Source organism: Sphaerodactylus townsendi, linkage group LG04 (assembly GCF_021028975.2).
Source record: "Sphaerodactylus townsendi isolate TG3544 linkage group LG04, MPM_Stown_v2.3, whole genome shotgun sequence".
NCBI lineage: Eukaryota > Metazoa > Chordata > Lepidosauria > Squamata > Sphaerodactylidae > Sphaerodactylus > Sphaerodactylus townsendi.
The window spans coordinates 68,829,102-68,849,563 of record NC_059428.1 but is presented as its reverse complement, the minus strand read 5'-3'; the positions used below and the strand labels follow the sequence as shown (position 1 = coordinate 68,849,563).

General features: G+C 42.0%; 1 protein-coding gene across 3 annotated transcripts in view; it reads right to left on the bottom strand.

Annotated features, from left to right (window-relative positions):
- The window catches only part of SH3BGR (SH3 domain binding glutamate rich protein), a 34,036-nt gene that overhangs the window by 3,758 nt on the left and 9,816 nt on the right, over positions 1–20,462 (bottom strand). For all 3 annotated transcript variants that reach the window (XM_048495023.1, XM_048495022.1, XM_048495024.1), the window contains exons 2-6: positions 14,478–14,663; positions 8,006–8,086; positions 3,705–3,770; positions 2,950–3,051; positions 1,381–1,463 (exon numbers count right to left, since the gene is read on the bottom strand). In XM_048495023.1, the coding sequence (XP_048350980.1) occupies positions 1,419–1,463; positions 2,950–3,051; positions 3,705–3,770; positions 8,006–8,086; positions 14,478–14,564 (381 nt within the window). In that variant the 5' untranslated portion in view covers positions 14,565–14,663 and the 3' untranslated portion in view covers positions 1,381–1,418. The remainder of the gene's footprint in view (positions 1–1,380; positions 1,464–2,949; positions 3,052–3,704; positions 3,771–8,005; positions 8,087–14,477; positions 14,664–20,462) is intronic.

Sequence of the window (20,462 nt, the reverse complement as noted above, 5' to 3'; positions counted from 1 at the left end):
CAGGGGAGGGCGGTATAAAAATCTAATAATAAATAATAATAATAAAGGACAGCACTGCCCCATAGGGGATAACAGAGATATACCATGGTAAACCTGGCATATCTCTGTGCTGGCCCTGCCAGCACAAGGGGGCTGAGTAAACAGATTGGGCTGCCCATATAAAACAGCCAGTCCTTCCTTTCTGTGTACCCACTGGCTTGGACCCACCAGAAACGTCTATGGGCAGAAGAGATTTCTGTCTATCAAGTGTGACTTTCTTGCTTCTCCAGGTAATTCCCCTTCCCCCCCATCCCCCACTTAGCTTGATAGAGGAACCAGAGGTCTTCATCAGGAGGGGAGTCAGTGAAAATCATCCCCTCCTCTGCTCATGGAAATCTTTCATGAGATTCTTTAGTAGTAGTTTGGGGAAATTTATTGATTTGAAAGGGTCTCTACTGATTTCTGGGCTGTATGGCCGTGTTCTAGTAGCATTTTCTCCTGACGTTTTGCTTGCATCTGTGGCTGGCATCTTCAGAGGAACTGAAGGATGCCAGTCACAGATGCAGGCGGAACATTGGGAGAAAATGCTACTAGAACACAGCCATACAGCCTGGAAACCACACAGCCCCCCAGTGATTTTGGCTGTGAAAGCCTTCAATGACCTCTATTGAACTAGAAAAGGAACTCAACGGAACCACAGGCTTCTCCAGTGCAAGTGGAGGTTGAATTTTCCCACCAGGATAACAAGATGAAATGATGGTTTTAAAAAAGGGTGTTTAGCCTATCCAGGATGCCCAGACGATTTCTGCAGTTCTGCAAAATCTACTGTTGCTTAAAATGTTTGTATCCAGTCTTCCCAAAAGTGAACATATTTAAATCTCATTGATGGTAATAAGCTTGATAAACATGTACTTCACTCTCTCCCAGTGAAAATGATGTGAATAAAAGTGCCTGTAAGAATTGGATCATGTGTAATTTTTTTCTTATCAAAATACTGAAAGTGAATGGCCACACTGGAAAAAAATGATAGCTATTATTTGTATTTTACACGTTAGGTTGGATCCAAAAATTCATTTTCTGTAGTTGATTGGTCCCAGCTGCACCATTCCCCTGTGATGTCTTGTGGGTGTGATTGCTGGGGATGCCAACGTGGTTGCTGCCTATATGGCCCTGCAGCAAGGCCATTTTTTGATTCCTGGCTTGTGTGTTTCCCTCTTTGGAGTAGACCATTAGTGCTGATGTTGTGCTGTCAGCCATTGCAGCCCTCAGGATTGTGCTGCCCGCCCATGAAAACAGATGGGAGTGGCTCTGCATAGGGTTGCATAACCAGGAAACAATAAAGACTAAGACAATAAGGATGTTCAGGTGAAGGCTGAGACAGATGATTTTTAACAAAATTACCTGGACAGTATTTAAAAGAAAAAAGTAATAAAAATATACTAAGATTCTTCTTCCTCCTCCTCCTCCTCCTCTTCTTCCTCTTCCTTATTTAAAAAGAAAAAAGTTCAAATATTAGATTTTTTAAAAACAGAAAAATACTTAAAAGTATTTTAATTTAAAAATATAGGGGGAAAAGTCTGCTACAAGGTCTAGATGGCTTTTTAAAGGCAGACAGGAAAGACAGTATCTGGTTACTTGTTCTGGGAGATCCTTCTGCAATAGCTACAGGGGCTCTGACTTACAATTATTTTACACTTCAAGTGTGCAATTCCATGAGAAGGATGTACAGTAATTCATTTGTTCATTTTGCTAAATTAAAAAAGGCTTTTTTTAAAAAAAGTCATGCTACTGAGTCGCCTTTTTATAAACATAAGATACCACCTTTAATGATTAGTAGAAAGAAATGTAGGTATATTTTGTTACTTGAAATACAAAATTAAGGTATTAAATCTGATAATAATCCACACACACAAAAAAATGTTAACAGTGGATATTTCCTCATAATAAATAGAACTGTTATCTGCCACAGATACACTAAGCAACATCTTATATGCTATATATCTCATTTTACTCCTACATTCCTAATATTAAAAGTTAACTGTACACATGATCTGAACTCTGAAGCAACATTCAGAATTAGATATCAAGATTCAGAATGGTTCAGAATGCAGAATGCAGCTACATGAGTTCTCACAGGGATCTTGTAGTGAGAACATATCCATCCAGTGCTCTGCCAGCTGTACTGGTTACCAGTGGAGTCACAAATCAGGTTAAAGATTCTGGTTGCAGCCTTTAAATCCCTGAGCTGGCTGGGGCCTTCAAACCTGCAGGACTGTCTTTTCAAATACACCCCTAAGAGAGCACTTCACTCCATGAATAACAATTTGTCGGTGATCCCTGACTTGAAACATCTCCAGTTGTTCTTGACCAGCGTCAGAGCATTTTCAGCTCTGGCCTCAGTGTGGTGGAATGTTCTGCTGAATGAGATCTGGGCCCTGTGGGACTTGTCTCAGTTCCACAGGGTCTGGATGAAAGAGCTATTCCTCCAGGCCTATGTCTGAGGGCAGTGTAGGCATTTTCCTCATAGCTGACCTCCCTGCCCTTTCCCAATCCCGTCCTCCTTCATTCCTTTCCTTCCTTCCCCCATATTTTCATTCCCCTTAGTTAGGGCTAGTTTTATGGCGCTATCAGGTAATGAATAATGGTTGTGATTTTAACTGTGAACCTTCGTTGTAAGCACTGAGCCCATTCTGGGGAAGGACAGTCTATAAATCAAATAATAAACAAACAAGCAAATAAAATGAGAATTGGAACTGTGCAAACTGATAAGTACTCTTTTGTTTTCAGTATTTTTTTCAAACCATTTTATCAATCTGTACCAATGGATGTAAAACAAGTTGAACTCCCCCTCTGAATGCATAATATATTTCTGGAGATGCAGCCCAATGACTCTAATGCAGTGCTACAAATTTTGTAAATGTAAAGGGACGCTTTGAATGAATGAAAAATAAATAAATAAATAAAGACTACCTGCTGTTCTTCTGTTGGTTCTTCAGTAGAATCAGCAACTACTTCTGCGTTGTCTTCTGTGTGCTCTGCGTTCTCTTCGACAATTTCAGATATTTCGGTGTCCTGCCAAGGGAAAGGCCAGCACGAGCAACGTAAGAATGGCAGAGAGGGAAAGACAGAAACTATTTCCAATCAAACACAGTTTGTCCTTCAGTTCTTAAATTGTCCTTCAGTTCTTAAATTCATCTTAACAAAACTTATCTGATTGCATAGCCCAACCATTTCTTAAAAAGAACAGTCCTGAATTTTTAAAAAACGTTGCCAAATCCCAAACAGTCATGCTTTGCCTTCTTATAGGGTGAATGCACACTAAACTCTGGGACAATCCAAATTGTACAAAAGAGCCTCCTAGAGATATCAGAGATGGCTGCATCATTTTCTTAACCACAGCCTGTGGCTGATCACAATTTGCTCTGGGTCTTAATCACCCGGGATTACTTTCAACCAAGAACAGACATATCCAGCCATTGAGCATGACACTCTAAAATTCTGGCACAGACTGTTCCTCAAGTTCTGCATTTTTCACTGCAGGTTGAGCAACATTCTTGTGAAGCTCAGAAACAGCTTTTCCTGTATTTGCAGACTGTGTTTTCAGGTTTTTTTTCCTCATTGGATAAAGCAAAGCAAAATAAAAATAAAAACAAAAGAAAGCATGCCATTCATAAAAGTACTTAAATCATTATTTATATGTAGAATGAAAAAAATTATTGCATTACTTCTTCAGTTTTGTGCTCTTCTGAAACTTCACCATTTGGCACAGTTTCCTCAGCAATCCACCCTTCCTGTGAGAAAAACATTTAAATATCTCAAGAAGGAAGATTACATTTTGTCCTGTGAAATAAATGGATCGATTTTATAACACATTAATGTTGTTGGCAATTCAGAGGTTCCACATACCACATCAAACCAAGATGCACAGTTGGTAAGCTGGAAAAGGGTCACAAACCTTTAAATCCCCCAATGCAGCAAAAGACAAAATTAATCCTGCCCTTTCCTTTCCATTCCTTTAGATACTGTGAACCTCGCCAAAAGTGGGAAAGGGGTTTAAAAACATAAAACTGGGGAATTTGTGGGGATTTATAGTTATGTTCATATGGAAGAGAAATGTAGTCGAAATGATTCTAGAAGTTAATTAAAATTTAATATGAGGCATTTCTGAAATGATATTTTTTTAAATGTATTTTTCAACTCAAAAATATTTCATTTATTCCAGGATTTAAAACAGCTAATAAGGAATAAGTGTCTATATTTATTTATATTACACAACTACTCCAAGATGGTAATTGAAGATTTACTTCTATGTGAAGCAGACTTTAGGCATGCAAGCACCTTATAAAACTTCCAATGTTGGTGTGCACATGTGAAAATCAGGCAGTTTTAAATGTACTCATACCATCACTGTATGAAAATGCAGGAAATACGATTAACAATATCATTCAAACTTTCCTCCTACAGTGGAGGGGGAAAAAACGCTGCTCCTTTAACAAAGGCTTAATGAGTTGTTATTTATTTCAGGGCCAAGAAAAGCTTCCACTGCCCAATGCCACACATTAAGCCTTTACTAAACAGCAAGACCTTTTCTCTCCAGGTTGTTGGCAACCATAGGTGGAGCTACCACAGGGTGGGGTGGATCAAGGGAACAAACAGCCTGGGTGCTGGTGTGGGGGGTGGAGAATCGCTCCCCCCACCCCTCCCCTCAGACTGCCCCCACACCCAGAGCAGCCTCCACGGTCCGGAGCAGGCTGCTCTTTCAACTTTTAAAGGTAAGTGAAGAGGGGGGGGGGCGTGGCGGCACAGGTGCCATTTTGCCCTGGGTGCCAGTCCCCCCCCCACAGCACTGTTGGCAACCCTAAGTGCATGAGCAATCTCAGTCAAAACTGTAGACTTAAATTGACTGCAGAGGAAGGCTCTGCAGAGGAAGGCAATAGCAAAACACCTCCGCTTCTGACTTGAGTTCTCAATGGTCAATTCTGCCCAGCAAATGTGTAACCGGTTGCAGTCATTATAAAGGAACGTGTTTTCCTTTTTCCAGGCAGCAATTAAAGTCCATGGAAACAATCTGGGTTGCTTTCACGCCTTTACACAGAGATAATTCTCTTTTTTAAAAAAAAAATCCCTCAACACATGTTGAGGCATACAACGCAGGCATACAGAAATGGACCCCTGTGGCCATGCCGAGCATCCCACAAGACCATTGGCTGCACCTGTGCAGCTGCACATTTCCAACATGCAAATTTTTTTTAAAAAAAGGAGCCTCCCCGCAAGGGCAGGGCAATGGCAGGCAGACTCCTTGACTGTGTAAGGTATGGTGGAAGGAAGGAAAATGAAGTGCCTCCTGCCTGGCTGTTCATGCAGGAGTGGCTCCAAGCTGGGATTTTGCAAAAGAATTGCTGGTTTAGTGATTTTAAAAAATCCCGGGTTGAAGGAAATAAAAAGGGTAGGCTCATTTTTGGGATGGGACCTGTGTGAAGTCCTCCCCCCCCCCCAATTGTATTACATCCTACACCCGTTATATTCACCCTGTGCAAAATCCACTTAGAAGTTGGTGGCAACTTGATGACACTTACATGTGTTTATAAAAGGACTATAGTTGGCAATAATTAAAAGCTAAGATAAATCAATAATTTCATTAATTTAATTAAATACAAATATCTTTGTTGACAATTATGTTTACTTAAGCTCCCTCATTCCTTCACACATTTTTCAGTTTCATTATAAAAAATCACTTCACCTTTACGATACTATACTGATTGCAAAAGTGATATGTTATGTCATTTAAGTTAAATAAAACCCAGTAGCAGATTACTGTATGGACATGCAAGTATTCTTCAGCATTTTATTTTTATTAACAGCAAAATAACTTAAATACATTAGAAATACACTACCACATTTTAAAAATTAGCCACATCACTTGTATATGTTTTTTAAAGAGGGGGATTCTTTGTATGTAAGTATGCTAAAATATATACAAGGGTGGCTTTTATTGAACAAGAACATCAGTGCTGCAGAACAATATATTTTACTATTACCACATTGTAAATGGCCAATCCCCCTGTCCCGCTGCTATATTACTTTAAATGGTTTTCATTTTTTCTTTTATTAGCACATCTTATTATGAGATGGGAAACTGGTAAAACTGCATTGCTGTGCGAGAGTCGCAAAAAATATTGACAGCAGAATGTCACTTATTCCTTGCAGCATACTCAACTGTCCCAGATTTTCACTGTGTTCCAGATTACATCTTTATAGTTAAAGGAGGTTGATTTATCAGGAAGAAATCTCTGGGCACTTTTGCACATGCAGAATAATGTACTTTCAATCCACTTTCACAATTTGCAAGTGGATTTTGCTATTTCGCACACTAAAATGCAGCAGCAAAGTGCATTGAAAGTGCATAAAGTGCTCTCTATCTCACTTAGCCCATCAACTTGGTAATATCTGGATGACTTCTCAGGTAGCTCTTTAGCCACAGCACATTCTGAGCTGTTGCTCCACTTTGCGATCACCCTTCTCTTCTTGCAGCTACAGGAGTATTCTTTTCTTTTAAAGTGTAACTTTTCTCAGCATTCAAGAAACTGTAGAGAGTCAGAGTTGCCTCATTCTCCTAGGATTTTTTTTACTACTTGAATTTCTCATGCCTTCTTAGACCCCATAAATATAAACTTAAAAAAACCTGGATGGGTAATGACCACAACAGTATGGGAAACCTTGTACATTGAACTTGTCAAAGACTAGCCTGTTGCTGTCTTTTTGTTCATAATTATTTTCTGAGCTACATGCCAGTGGCACCTTGTAAAGTGTGAAGGTACATGATAAGAAGCTGCTGGTCCTTAGCAGGGAGCAAGAAATAGTAACCCTACATTCTTACAGTGAGGCAGTGGCAAAGGAAGCGGCAGCAAGTCCACAATTGCTTGTATGGCCAGTGGAGTCTGGCATGAGACAATAATGAAATTATGCTGAACAGCCACAATGCTGCTCCAGCTTTTGACTGCAACCATATGATGCCCTGCAAGCCACTGTTCAGTGGCAGCTGCCCCTCACTTCACACTGTCCCCCCACCCCTACAGCTGTCATGGTTTCCAGGGGTAGAGCTGTGGCTCAGTGGTAGAGTGTCTCTCTTGCATACAGAAGGGACCAGGTTGAATTCAGCATCCCTGGTTAAAAGGATCAGGCTTTAGGTGAAACCTGTACAGCCACTGCCAGACTGAACAGAGAATACTGAACATGGTAGACTGACTGTCTGACTTGAAATAAGGCACTTTAATGATTATGACATATGCTTTCAGAAGTTAATTAATAGGGCTTAAAAAAGCCATCGTGGGCTGTGCTGCCAGAAAACAGGGAGTGGACTGCTGAAAGAACCTCAGCTGGGCTGCAACTGAATGGCTCTGCCAAATTTCGATGTGTTTAGAAGAGAAGCAAAGCACCGCATCTATAGGAAGACTTCATTTTGCCTCACATCATTTACAAGTATCCCAATTCAGGTGGATTCGGTCCAGAATGGGGGTGGGGGTGGGAAAGGTTTATGGGAACAGCATTCCAGATATTATGATCATCCCAGGACACAGGGAGATGGTAAGGTGTCCTTTTGAAATTCATAGCTATTTTATTGAGAAGGAAAAGGAAATGGTCCAGTCAGATACTCTCAGTCTAGTCTGCCTCAAAGAGCTGTTGTCAGGATACTGTGATGGAGAAAGGGCATTAGCTAGGTCTGGAGCTCGTAAGAAAAAGGGCAGGATATAAATGTGAGGAATGGGGGGGAATGCATGGTGCACACAGAGATAACTAATAAATATTTTATTCATGCTAAGAACAGAACATGTGATTTGTTTTAATTGGATATAGGACTGAGCTGGGGGAGGGCAGAGGAGTCCCTGGAAAATAGTAGCACTTTGCAGGCCCACTTTCAGTCTGAAGTTTAGGTTACTATGTGATTTAGAAAGTTGATTTACATGCTGAATCAAATTTATTGTTAAATTAAGATGAATAAGTTGCAACAAGGGGTATAAATTCATACCTTTGATCCTGACGGAGGAGCAAGACCTAGGAATGAATAAATAATATTTTCTTCTTTCGCAGAGAAAAAGGAGTCAAAGTCCTGAAAACAGAATTCAAACATACATCAAGAATTTATAAGAAACGCATTTAAAGGGGACAAGACTCTACAAATCTCTCTCCATAGCTAGAAATCTGGAAGTAGCGCTAAGAAACAAAGCTGTAATCCTGCAGTGTTAAACTGATCACAGTCCATTTAAATCAACTGATTTTAAACGGTTTAACTGCACGGGACTGTGAACTATAAAGTAATTTGCCACTTTCACATACAAATAAAAACAGGACCACCCCAATTCACAGTCCTGCATGTGTTCCTTGTGTGGGATTATACATGTGTAGTTTGTCCCCTTCATTTCAAAGGGGAGAATTTAGGGTTGTCATCTCCACGTTGGAGAATTACTGATGATTTGGCGATGGAGGGGAGAGACTTCAGAGGGGTATAATGCCATAAGACCCACCCTCCAAAGCAACCATTTTTTTCAGGGCAACTGATCTCTGTAATATTCTAGGAGATGTCCAGAGCCCACTTGAAAGTTGACAGCTCTAAACCATAGCAAGTAAGATGGCTCTGTGCACACTGGATCAGGATGAAACAGGAACAAACCAGGGAAAATTAGGCATGCTCATCTTCCAGCCCAAGTGAGTATATTTAGACTGGAAAAGAGAAAGTTAAGGGGTGACATGATAGCCATGTTTAAATATTTGAAGGGGTGTCATGTTGAAGAGGGGGCAAGCTTATTTTCTGCTGCTCCAAAGACTAGGACAAGGAGTAATTGATTCAAGGTGCAGGAAAAGAGATTCCATCTAAACAATAGGAAGAACTTCCTGACAGTAAGGCTGTTTGATAGCGGAATACACTGCCTTGGGGTGTGGTGGAGTCTCCTTCTTTGGAGGTTTTTAAACATTGGCTGGACAGCCATCTGCCAGGAGTGCTTTGTTTGTGTATTTTTGCATGGCAGGGGGTTGGTGGCTCAACTCTAGGATTCTATGATTCTGTGTTGATAATTAGAGGGAATTTTGCTTGACCTGAGTGATTTCATGTTGTCTCCTCTTCTAGTTCATGATAGGCAGGTGAACTTTTGATAACCTGTGTTCTGTGCTTACCTGAAAAACATACTGAACTGTACAAGTGAGTTTAGACCAGTTCCAGTCCGGATGGTGTAGCCCCCATCTTCTATTAGCTCCCATTGGAAACAATGGGGGATGGGGCACCACCTTTGAGAGTTCATAACTTTGGACCCCCTGAACCAAACCTCACCAAACCTGGGTGGTATCATCAGGAGAGTTTCCCAAAAAATCCCTGAAATTTTGGTAATGCTAGCCTAAAACCTGTGCCCCCCCCCGGCACGTGCCCGGTGCAACGCACACACCCCGGCCCCCGGTAGCTACACCTCTGCTTGAAACATGTCCAGTCTTTGAAAGCTAGTGATAACAGTACCCATATCTGATGTTTCTGTGAATCAATAAGACTTTTCCTTCCACGACTTCAATCCAACTACAGATGTGCATGTTGTACAATACAGGATATTCAAATTCCATGGGACCTGAATTAGTACAATGATGCTGATCAAGTACACATGTTTTGGCCTCAGGTGCAAATCTTCCTTGCTAGATCAAGGCATGCAAATCTTCCTAAAATCTATTTTGATTATTAACTTAGACTTATATTACACTGCAGTTTGGTCGATTTTTACCTCCTCAGTGAAATCCTCTGGAAATGCTGGGCAGCAGGTCATTTCAGCGTCTTTACAGAAAGAGGTTATAAGTGTTGTGGGGTTGTACCGAACCTGAACAGTTATAACTTGGTAGTTGTACAGGATCCAAAAATCTCTCAGGCTTGCACTTCTCTTGCAAAAAAATTGTACCTTTCCAAAACATACACCACTGTATCTTGTTCCTGGGAAAAGACTCTCAAGAGGCACACATCACCCGTTCTTCAGCCAAACTTGTAAAGAAGTTTTTTAACTGCTTAGAGGCTGAGCAAGGCCTGCAGTACCTCTCAAGATTCAAATGAAGCCTTTTTTGAGAATACTGAATGGCAAACGGCAGGAAAGAAACCTACTCCTTTTACATCAGTCCCTTCCTACTTCAGGATCCTTGCCCTTTTTGTCTCTGTATTACTTTGATTTCTATGTGCTTCCCTGCTCAAGCACTGCAGCATCCATAGCCATCCTTCTTTTTTAAAGTAGCCAACATTAATAAGACTTTCTGCAGTGAAATGGTTTGTTCCCTCTGCATTAGGGCTGTCTGCAATTCATTAACTGGGAATGGGGATGGGGTTGTCCTGGGGTTAGTGTGGGTTTGCAAATATTGTACTAAGAATAAAATGGATTTCTTTTAAGCATCTGGAAAGACCCTTAGACATGTAGCTTTGATATGTTGGCTGTTCAGGGCCCAAAATAGTATCTTGTAGAGTGAGAGATACTGTATATTGCTAATTTAGAGCCTCTGCAGACATTTGATAGCCGTTGCTCTTTGGTGATATGCACTTTACAGTGTAACTCCTCTGTAATATTTCTGAGTTGACAAAGACTACCAGAATGAAGAATGGTTTAAAACAACTTCAATATGAAGAACAACTTAAAAAAATTATCCAATCCATTTTCACTCCCCAAAGGAGGAAAGAACAGCGCAGACAATAGAATAGAATAGAATAGAATAGAATAGAATAGAATAGAATAGAATAGAATAGAATAGAATAGAATAGAATAGAATAGAATAGGGGTGGCTGGGCTCCTTCTTGCCAGCTGGTTCAAGTGTGGTTTTTCAGGGTGTGCCTGGATTCATGCACAACCAGGTCCATGTCTGCCTCTTGTGGAAGCTTGAGTGATGGTACATTCAGATCTGTGCACCAGTTCTGGTCATGGTGGCACCTGTCCCTGCACATCCCTCCAGGCAGCTCTGTGCATGCCTGTCCTCTCTCCTTCTCTGAATGGGGCAAGCTGGTGCATGAGGATCAGGACTTGGGACAACCCTGAAAAAAAGACACTGGTTCTCAGTACCAGTGAGTTTTGTCACAAATAAGTGTTACAGGTTAAAGAATGTGCTTACCTCAAATGTGCTACCTAAATTTCTTATTCATGTATTAGAAAACTTCTTGAGAAGGCTCAACATTTTTTTTTCTTGACTGCTAATACACGTCATAGTGGCTTTAAATTTTCTTGTATCCTACTCTTCCTCCTTCCCATAGTGGCCGCTTCTACTCTGGCAATTTTATCTACATTGCTATACACCTTTGTTTATTTAATTTAGGAATCTGTGATGATGTGAAGAACAATGATCAGATCCAAAGGCAAGCTGATACACAAAATACAGCAGTTTAAAGCAGCCCCACACTCGCTGTGTGTGTTTCCTGCCACCTAGTGAGGCTCATTAGCCCAGATAACATTTGGAAAATCACTCATACGGTTATGACAAGAAGTGGAATGATGAGTATCATAGAAGAGGAACCTTCCCTTAACCATAATCTCTGCAGCTATTTTGCAGTACAAACTGAAAAGACAGGGTGGGTCAGGTATTCAACTTCTGAGACATTGACTCAGGTCCAAACCTCAGCATTATGAAGTCTAAGAAGGCTGAAATAAAGCTACAAATCAGCCTTCATAGTCCAGCCAGAAACCTGACCTGTTTATATGTACATTCCAATGGTGGGAAAGGGACTGAAAAGTGTTTCAAGCGGCACACATGAATTCAGTCTCAACAGTTACATATAATTTAACTATATACCGGTAATAGTGATGATGTGCCACTAGGTGGCATATAATGTAACTATTGATGGAAAATGTAATTATTTGATGGGCAAAAACACACAGTCTTAGTATCTGGGCTACAGCTATGTGTGCTTTGGCCAGGCAGGGCAGAGATCTTAGGTCCTAAACATAATATGTCATTTTTCACCCCTTTCTAAAGAGGAGGAGGAGAAAAAGAAGAAGATATGGTTTTTATACCCCACATTTCTCTACCATAAAAAGTCTCAAAGCAGCTTACATTGCCTTCCCTTCTCTTCTCCCATCCCCCAAACAGGTACTTAGTGAGGTAGGTGGCCTGAGAATGTTCTGAGAGGACTGTGACTAGCCCAAGGTCACCCAGTACGCTTCATGTGGGGAAGTGCAGAATCAAACCCACTTCTCCAGTCTAGAGTCCACTGTTCCTAACCACTATACCACACTGGCTTTCACTTGCTCCCACTTTCCAATATTTTGTTCAGTTAGTGCAAAATTATTAGCGTGATACTTAAAATGTTGGCACAAAAATATTAAACAAAATTTAATTTTAATAAACATTAACAAATTAGCATATGAAGCTACCTTTACTGAACAAGACCACTGATCTATTAACAGCCCAACACTGTTCTTGGAGGTGGCCGGGGACAGTGCTGCTGCTGCACCACCCCGTTGTCTCCAGTGGGGTTCCAGGTAGCGCAGGGAGGAAGGAGAAGATGGACAATCCCCAGCCACTTGAAAATCCTCCATAGGGGAAAACAGAGTCGTAAGTTCATCTTCCACCCGCAGTCTTTTTTCTTTGTAAATAAATATATAATAAGTGCCAACTAATATTTGTTTCCTTAATTCTTTTCCATATGGTAGTTGCCACCAAGAATACAAATTCCAACCACACCCCCACATCTCCTTTGGGTAGTTTATACAAGCTTATAAGGCAAAGTGCATTGCCTACTTGGTCCCTTAAGGAAAATACAGTGGGATTCCAATGTTTCCTCAAACAAAGATTTTTTAAAAAACTGATAGGTAACTTCAAGGTTTCAAGCAAAATATTTACAAAATAATATAAAATCAAACTGAGGCAACAAATACTATGAGGATTTTACTCGACATAAATTCACTCTGACACTTTCTGACAGCTTCTCTCTCTCACAGTTCTCTCAGACATTCTGTCGTTATTTTGTCCAACATTTTATTGAGGCTCTGACTTTTTTTGTACACCCTCTGACTTTCTGACTAACTCTTTCATAAAGCTTTGACAGTCTATAACTTCTTACTGGTGTTTGCCCACACAGAGCTTGGACCAACTTTGACTTGTTCTCACAGAGCTTTTACTGATTCGGTCTTTTCACTCAGAAGCCGCCTAACACATTCTGCCATGCTCACAAAGAGCTTTAACTCTTTCTGACTAGAGTTTTGACACTCCCAGTCTTTTCACTCTGAAATCCTGTCATCTTCTCCTCTCTCCCTGACTCCTCTCTCTCTGACCCCTTCGGCCAGTCCAACCCAGCCCTCCCACATGCACACTCTAGAATCAACCAATCATATTGCTCTCTCATCCGCCTTTTTCTCTCCAACTCCACTCTCAGTTTAAAGTCACACACACACAAAGGCTGTTTCTGCATGGCTGGAAAACAGTGCCCTAGGAACGGTAAAAACACTGTCCCTGGAGCGCACCCTGAGCGAGGTTTTTCAAAAGCGGTGTCTTCCCACTGGTGCGGTGCAACGTGCATCGGCGTAAGGGCACCGCTTTTGCCACCTCCAGTTTCCTGTTCACCTGCCTCTCTTCCCTGCACAGCTCTGGGCGGCTGGAGGGACACGGCCACGTTGCCCTGTAACCCCCGGAGGTCGGAGGACAGCATGGGCGTGTCCCTCCAGCTGTCCAAAGCTGCACAGGGAGGAGAGGTAGGTGAATGGGACGACCCGCGGGCGGCTCCATGCGGAGCCACCTCTGCAGGGTGCAGCAGCTTCGGCGGCGCCCACTCGAGACCGTGCAAATGGTCTCGTGCGTCCACCAGCACGGAGAGCTGTTTCCTGCCACTATTCAGAAACGGCCAGAGACACATTAAAATAATTACAATGCCATACCTTGTCTTTCTCTCAGGGACTCAAAGCTGCACCTGATCTAAGTACTAGAGACATGTGACAGGCTGCTTGAAAGCTCTCTTATTACACGTTACCTATAGTGAAGATAACCTGGTTATGGATATTCTAATTCCCTTCATTTTTGGCATTGCAAGTTCCATAATCATTGTGGTGTTGGTTACCAGATTACAAACATGTAGCATTCTTTTCTGATGAGTTATCACTGCCACAAACAGAGACCCTTAGTACTGGGGTGGGGGAGTGTCACACCTGGTCCAGGATATTCCCATGCTTTTCAATTTAAACTCCCAAAATCATCCTGACAGTAGAGGCCAATTTTAAGTCTCCTAGCTTTATTTTCTGATTAAATATACTTGCCATAAATGGGCAGATGGACAAACAGAATGATTATTTTATTACTATAGATTCATGGTAACAGCAAGCAAAACCATTTGTTTTGTTATGGATCAGAGGTGTTTAGTTTGGATCAGAGACATATGGATGGGTGGCAGGTGGAATCTTTGTCCAGGGGCTCTCTACAATCCTTCTTGTAACCATATTTGAAGTATATCTATACATTTTCTTAAAACAGGAAACATATATGTTCAAATAAATCTTTACATTTCTTACCCCACAATACTGTTCTTCGTTGAAGATTTGGGGAGGGAGGGGGATTCCATTTTGTGGTTTCTTTTCACCTGGAACATTCTCCCTCATCCATTTCCTGTTGTCTTCATCACAGGCTATGTCCAGTTCCTTGAAATCAATCTTGTTGGCTGCTAAAAAGCCTACCACCTCTTGCTGTTTTTTCTTAATCTAGTTAGAAAGGGGAGGAAAACATAGGATTGCAATAAACTAATCTAGCATGGATACAAAACATGACTTTTTAGTTAATAAAGGATTTCCATTCAGTTCTGGAACGATGGAAAATTGGTTCGAGGCAAAGCTGCCAGTGGGCCCAGAACTACATGTTACATGCAATGTGATCACCATGTAGGACTGCCATCCTCCAGGTGGGGTTTGGAATTACAAGTGAGGTCTAGGCTACAGAAGAACAGTTCCTCTGGAGAAAAGGACAGTTTTGAAGGGTGAAATCTAAAGAATCATATCCCTGCTAAGCTCTCTTTCCTACACAAACACTGCCTATCCCAGGCTCTTCCTCCTCCCCACATCAAACCTCCAGGAACTTCCCAAGCTGTAGCTGGCACTCCATGGAAACTTGCAACCACAGGCTACAGCTGTAAATTCCCAATGGGAACTCAGTTCTGAAGTGCTGCAGGGACCTGATTCAGATGGGGATCATGATGCAGGGGTTCAGCTTGTCGTCCACACCACTTGCCTGACTGAAAATAGCCAAGAAGCATTATTTGCCCCTTCAGTACTTGCAACCACCCCATGGGTCAAATAACACTCCCCACACGCAGGGCTGGTTCAGGTCAGGAAAATGCATGGAGGGAAAGGCTAAAGAGCCTCCTTCTAAGAGTGCAAGAGGCTCACCGGCTGGAGGTTCCCTCTCCAGTGAAGTTCTGATATTGCAGTGTGTTAGGTCTTGGACCCGTAGTCAATAAACAGACTCTAGATTCAGGATCAGTAGTGTTTATTGAGTTGGCACCAAGTACCCAGCTTTAGGAAGCCAGTTCTATTGAACCTGGGTTCCACAGTTACATTTATCCCCCTTTGCATTCCCCTGGTTTTCCCCTCCCGTTTTCCCAGAGAATGTGTGAAAGAAAGGTGTGAAAGAATTTGTTTTGAAGCTCAGCATCCCAAGGCCTGGACAGAGATAGCCTCCAGCCAGGCTGCCCCCACAGGCTCCAGTGCTTCCTCTTCCCCACGGGTTCCAAGCAGAGTTGCCCTAGTTATCTACAGGAAGGAGTTACATTAACATATCACAGGTTCGGTTACATTGAAGGACACAACACTCCCCGCCCAGGTGTCATTCCTAGCACCTTGTTCCCTGCCTTTGTTCGAAGCCAGGAAAGAGCAGGTGCCATCCCTGACACAGTGACATCACTTCTGGTGTGACCCAAAAATAGGAAAAGGAGGGGGAGAGGGAGGTATGGATGGCAGCGATGCTGTGACAATGAAACAACATCACTTCTAGTGAATACCCAGAAGTAACAACGCATCATCAGTGTACCCAGAAGTAACAACACATCAACACAACAACCAGCATCACATTTTAGAATTTGGACAAAACTGTTAGGATTTGGACCAAATCCCCCCTCCCCCCAAAAAAACTAAGCAAAAACAGGCCGATGGGCAACAGACTGGGAAACTCAATCTGGAAGTGATGTCAACATGTGGGGCAACACTCCAGCATTTGCCCCAAATGCTATAGTTTAACCATAGAATTTGGAGGGAAAGCTAGAACATTGCCCCAAGTATTGATGTCACTTTTGAACTATGTTGGAAGTCCTGTCACTGCATTATGGCAATTTTTCCCACCAGCCCACTGAACTATGGGGGTTGGAGAGAGAACAGGTCTACCAGCAGGAGGTCTCCCACTAATCCAGGAGACCTGGCAGCTTTACTATTTCCATACAATGAACCCAATTCAAATTGGACCTCATGGTGATCAAGAAGTCAGTTACATAACATGTAGTTTGGGCTTAAGACAGTAGATCCCAACCTTTTTGACCTGCAGACACCTTCACAATGGACACAGGAGGGCAGGAATACCTACAAAATGGTTGCCAGACAAAGAAGAGCCAACCACAAAATGGTAGAAATGAGATGCATAACTTTTAATAGCAATTCTTCAGCATTTCAGACAGAAACCAGGTGCTTTTTAAATTAACAAATTGTATAATATTTTCTTGCATATACACAGCTTATCTTCAGTCATGCAGTAAAGATACTTGTTGTTGTGACAGCTGCTGCTGAAGCAACTTTTTAAAAATCTGCACAGCCAATCAGTTCTCCAGAGGCCATTTATGAGCCCTGCTGTGCAAAAAAACCTTACCACCACCACCCCATTTTCTAAAAACATTTAGTTGGTGCCAGGAAAGGTGTTGGTGGCCACCATGGCATCTACATGTATCTTACTGGCGACCCCTGGCCAGAAGAGATTAACACTACAATCTAAACAAAGCATTATTTTCAATGGACTTTGAAGACTCTTGTCTATTTCTAGAATTTTACTTTCAGGCTGTAGTTCTAACTGAATGCTTTCCTAGATTAAGCCTAATGAAATGAAATGGAACTCCCTTAAAATTGCTTCCTGAGGCGGATTACTGGCTTTAAGAAGACGACTTAATTGATTACATCAGAGCTTCTGAATGGGGAAGATGACAAAATAGAGGGGGGGGGGGGGTTCTTGTAATTTCCCTGTCCATCAAAGCTTCAGTTCCCAACCAACTTGCACTGAAGGACTGTATACATCACATGAAGAACAGTGATCACAAGGTAGGGAAGAATCTCCCCCGCTAGTCCCATCCCATATCCCCATGGTGGCGAACCTTTGGCACTCCAGATGTTATGGACTACAATTCCCATCAGCCCCTTCCAGCATGGCCAATTGGCCATGCTGGAAGGGGCTGATGGGAATTGTAGTCTATAACATCTGGAGTGCCAAAGGTTCGCCACCACTGCCATATACATTCAGCAAAAATTCTGAAAAAGTTTGTGAGTAGTCAGTGCGTACCCATCCACATAGGCTCACTATGCCATCATGAACAAGCACTGGGTGATTAAAAGTCATCATGTCATTGGTTGGCCATAAGGACAGACCCAGAATCAGTAGCAAGCTATATAAACATTTTTAGAATTGAGGAATGATGACAGATCTGTGTGTGTGAAGGACGGCTGGATGGTGGGAGAACTGTCAGAGAGACTGGCGGCAGGAGATAGAATAATACAGATATAGGGAGCCTTGCAGAGGATTGGTAGTGCCCAGGCTCAACCATTCACCTCAAGCCCAGAAGCAACAGCGATGATGCCTGGGAGCAGCTCTAAACAGAGTGGTTCCAGGCTTCCTCCACCAGAGCAGCCAGGCTCAGAGTGACTCAACCCAGCCACAGTACCCAGCCACAGCAGCTTCTCCTGGTGTCTGCTGCTGCCTTGGCTGAGACTGGAGACTTCTCTGACATTGCTGCCACTGCTGCTGGTCTTGGGATGGTTCTCAGCATCCAGTGCAGCTGGCTTCTGAGTGGCTTCCTAAGGTAAAGGCCACCACCAGCTCAACCAATAAGTACATTGTCTGTGCATGATCAGACACTTTTTTTTAATTTGGGAGGAATTTAAACTCTCAGTACCTTTTCTTTTTGATTTTTTAGATTTTTTTCCTGCAAATCTGGGGAGTCTTCCAAGTTTGCAAAAAATATTGTTAAGCATTGGTGTGGTTCCAATCCATAGATTTAGATATCCACAGATATCCACAGATTTAGATATCTACCTGTTGTTATCAGATATACAGATAGTAGCACTGTGGGGAATGATAGGTGAAACCATGCAAAGGTAGAAAGTTGAAAAGGCTTTGGGAGATCCATAATTTCCACCTTGTCCCCTCAGAAACAATTCCCAATGGGCTTCCTTCACTGGAAAACATGAGCCCTGTTCACATATTATAATGAACACATGTTCTGCAAGTACACCTATTTGCAAGGAACAGCCAATGTTCATTTGTTTTAAATATGGAACTGGGGTCCAGTGCCTGAATAAAAGTATGAGTTCAATCACATATTCAATTTTCAATGTAACATGGAGATTATTTAATGCACACATAAAGAAACATCAAACGTACACTGTACATGGATTTTATGTTAATTCACTGTAACTTATGCATAGGGTTATAGAAGAAATGAAAGCAGGATAGAAGGCATAAGAAATTCTATAGGCCACTGGATGTTATTCTCTCCCTACCCATTTCCTTCTTAAAGATCTTGACCAAGTCACAGGAACTCAAGAATTCCAAACTTCCACACTCAGGGTGCTTTAACCCCTATCATTCTCCTATACTAACTTTGTCTCTGATTTTTCAATCAATAAGCAGTCAAATATTTTTCTGTTTCTACCTATTAATATTTGGTAACTGGCTTAGTTAGAAAATTGATGAAAAACATGTTCTCCATTTTTAAATTGCCCCATTCATTAATACTGTGTATAGTCTGAACAGAAATGTCAGGGTTCACTTCATATATGAATGAAATGAGGCTGGTCAGGAAATGGGATTTTTAATCCTTTGTCCCTTGAAAACAGGACAAATCTTCAAAGGCTATTTTTGTCCGAGACTGCAAGCCAGAAAAGCAGTCCTGTGGTTTGAGGCCCCTCTCAGATCTTTTCTCCAGGCAAGAAACTAAAAACTTTTTGTTTCTTACCCCGTTCATTTTTTTTGTATTCTTACTTATTCTTACTTTTGTGTACAATGGCCTATGCAAGCAAAAACACCATGAAGGTCATGTTAGTATATAGTAAATTTAAAATGGCTGCCACTCCTGCTAACAACTTTTTAACATGATCAGAAAACTGACTAACGTAGAGCCACTTGGGTGGCAGCAGACAGTCCAGCACAAGTCCTGAATTCCACGGAGTGATGTGTAACATGCATTGGCACTATAGCAGCCAGGACATACACTGTAGAATGGAAGAGGGTGGAAATTAACAAGAACTGCTTACGCCATCCTGCTTACTCCATCCTGTCAGTTGCCTGGGTCTTGTTCACTCACAGTGCTGACCAAATTTTTTTGATCTCACCATAAACCTGAATGAACTACAAATGCACCCAAAATACACCCAATAACCCTCCCTCTTCCAGGTGAACATTCCCACTCCAGGAACTACACATTGATAGAGTTAGGTATAATTTGCAGTGTCTCTCATGCTGAGGGATGTTTGAGAACTCACCTTGAAGTAGTGATGATGGAAAGGAATTGCATCTTGCTTTTGAAAATGCCCATCTGAATTTATAATTAAGAAGTTGGTTCAGATAATGGGCAACACAGAGCTTTCGGGAAATAATCCCAAAGTGCAAGGGCGACCAGGAACTTTGTGCCTTCCTGAGAAGATAATGATATTCCCGTTCAAATAGTTTGTTTTTAAATTGAAGATGAATCACGTTGGCAGTGAGTCCCAGGAAAGGCCCAGTGAGAAGATCTTAGTCTCGATTAGTAGCCACCAGCCAAACACTAGTTAGAGCCCATTTTTGGGCCTATCCAGTGGCAGTGAGGGAGGCAAAGAGAACTTACTTCTCCTCCATCATTGCATCCTCAAGTAGTCATCCAACAGAACTTTTCCAAGTGGTGAATGGCTTACTATCCTCCAATTGGGGGGCACCGGCTGGGATATCCCCAGAGATCTGTTATGATACCTTTGCTGGGGACTTTCACGATAATGTTGTCCAGATCTGCAGGGGATTGGATACCAGTATTGGGGATTCCCCAGGGCTCAGTGCTATCCCCGCTGCTTTATAATATCTATATGAAGCCACTGGGAGAAATCATCAGAGGATTTGAAGTGAAGTATCACCAATATGGGGATGACACCCAGCTCTACCTCTCATTTCCATCTGATTTAGGTGAGGCCCTTTGGGTGCTGGATGCTTGCCTGGAAGCGATATTGGAATGGATGAGGATCAACAGATTGAAACTGAATCCAGATAAGACAGAGGTGCTGCGGGTG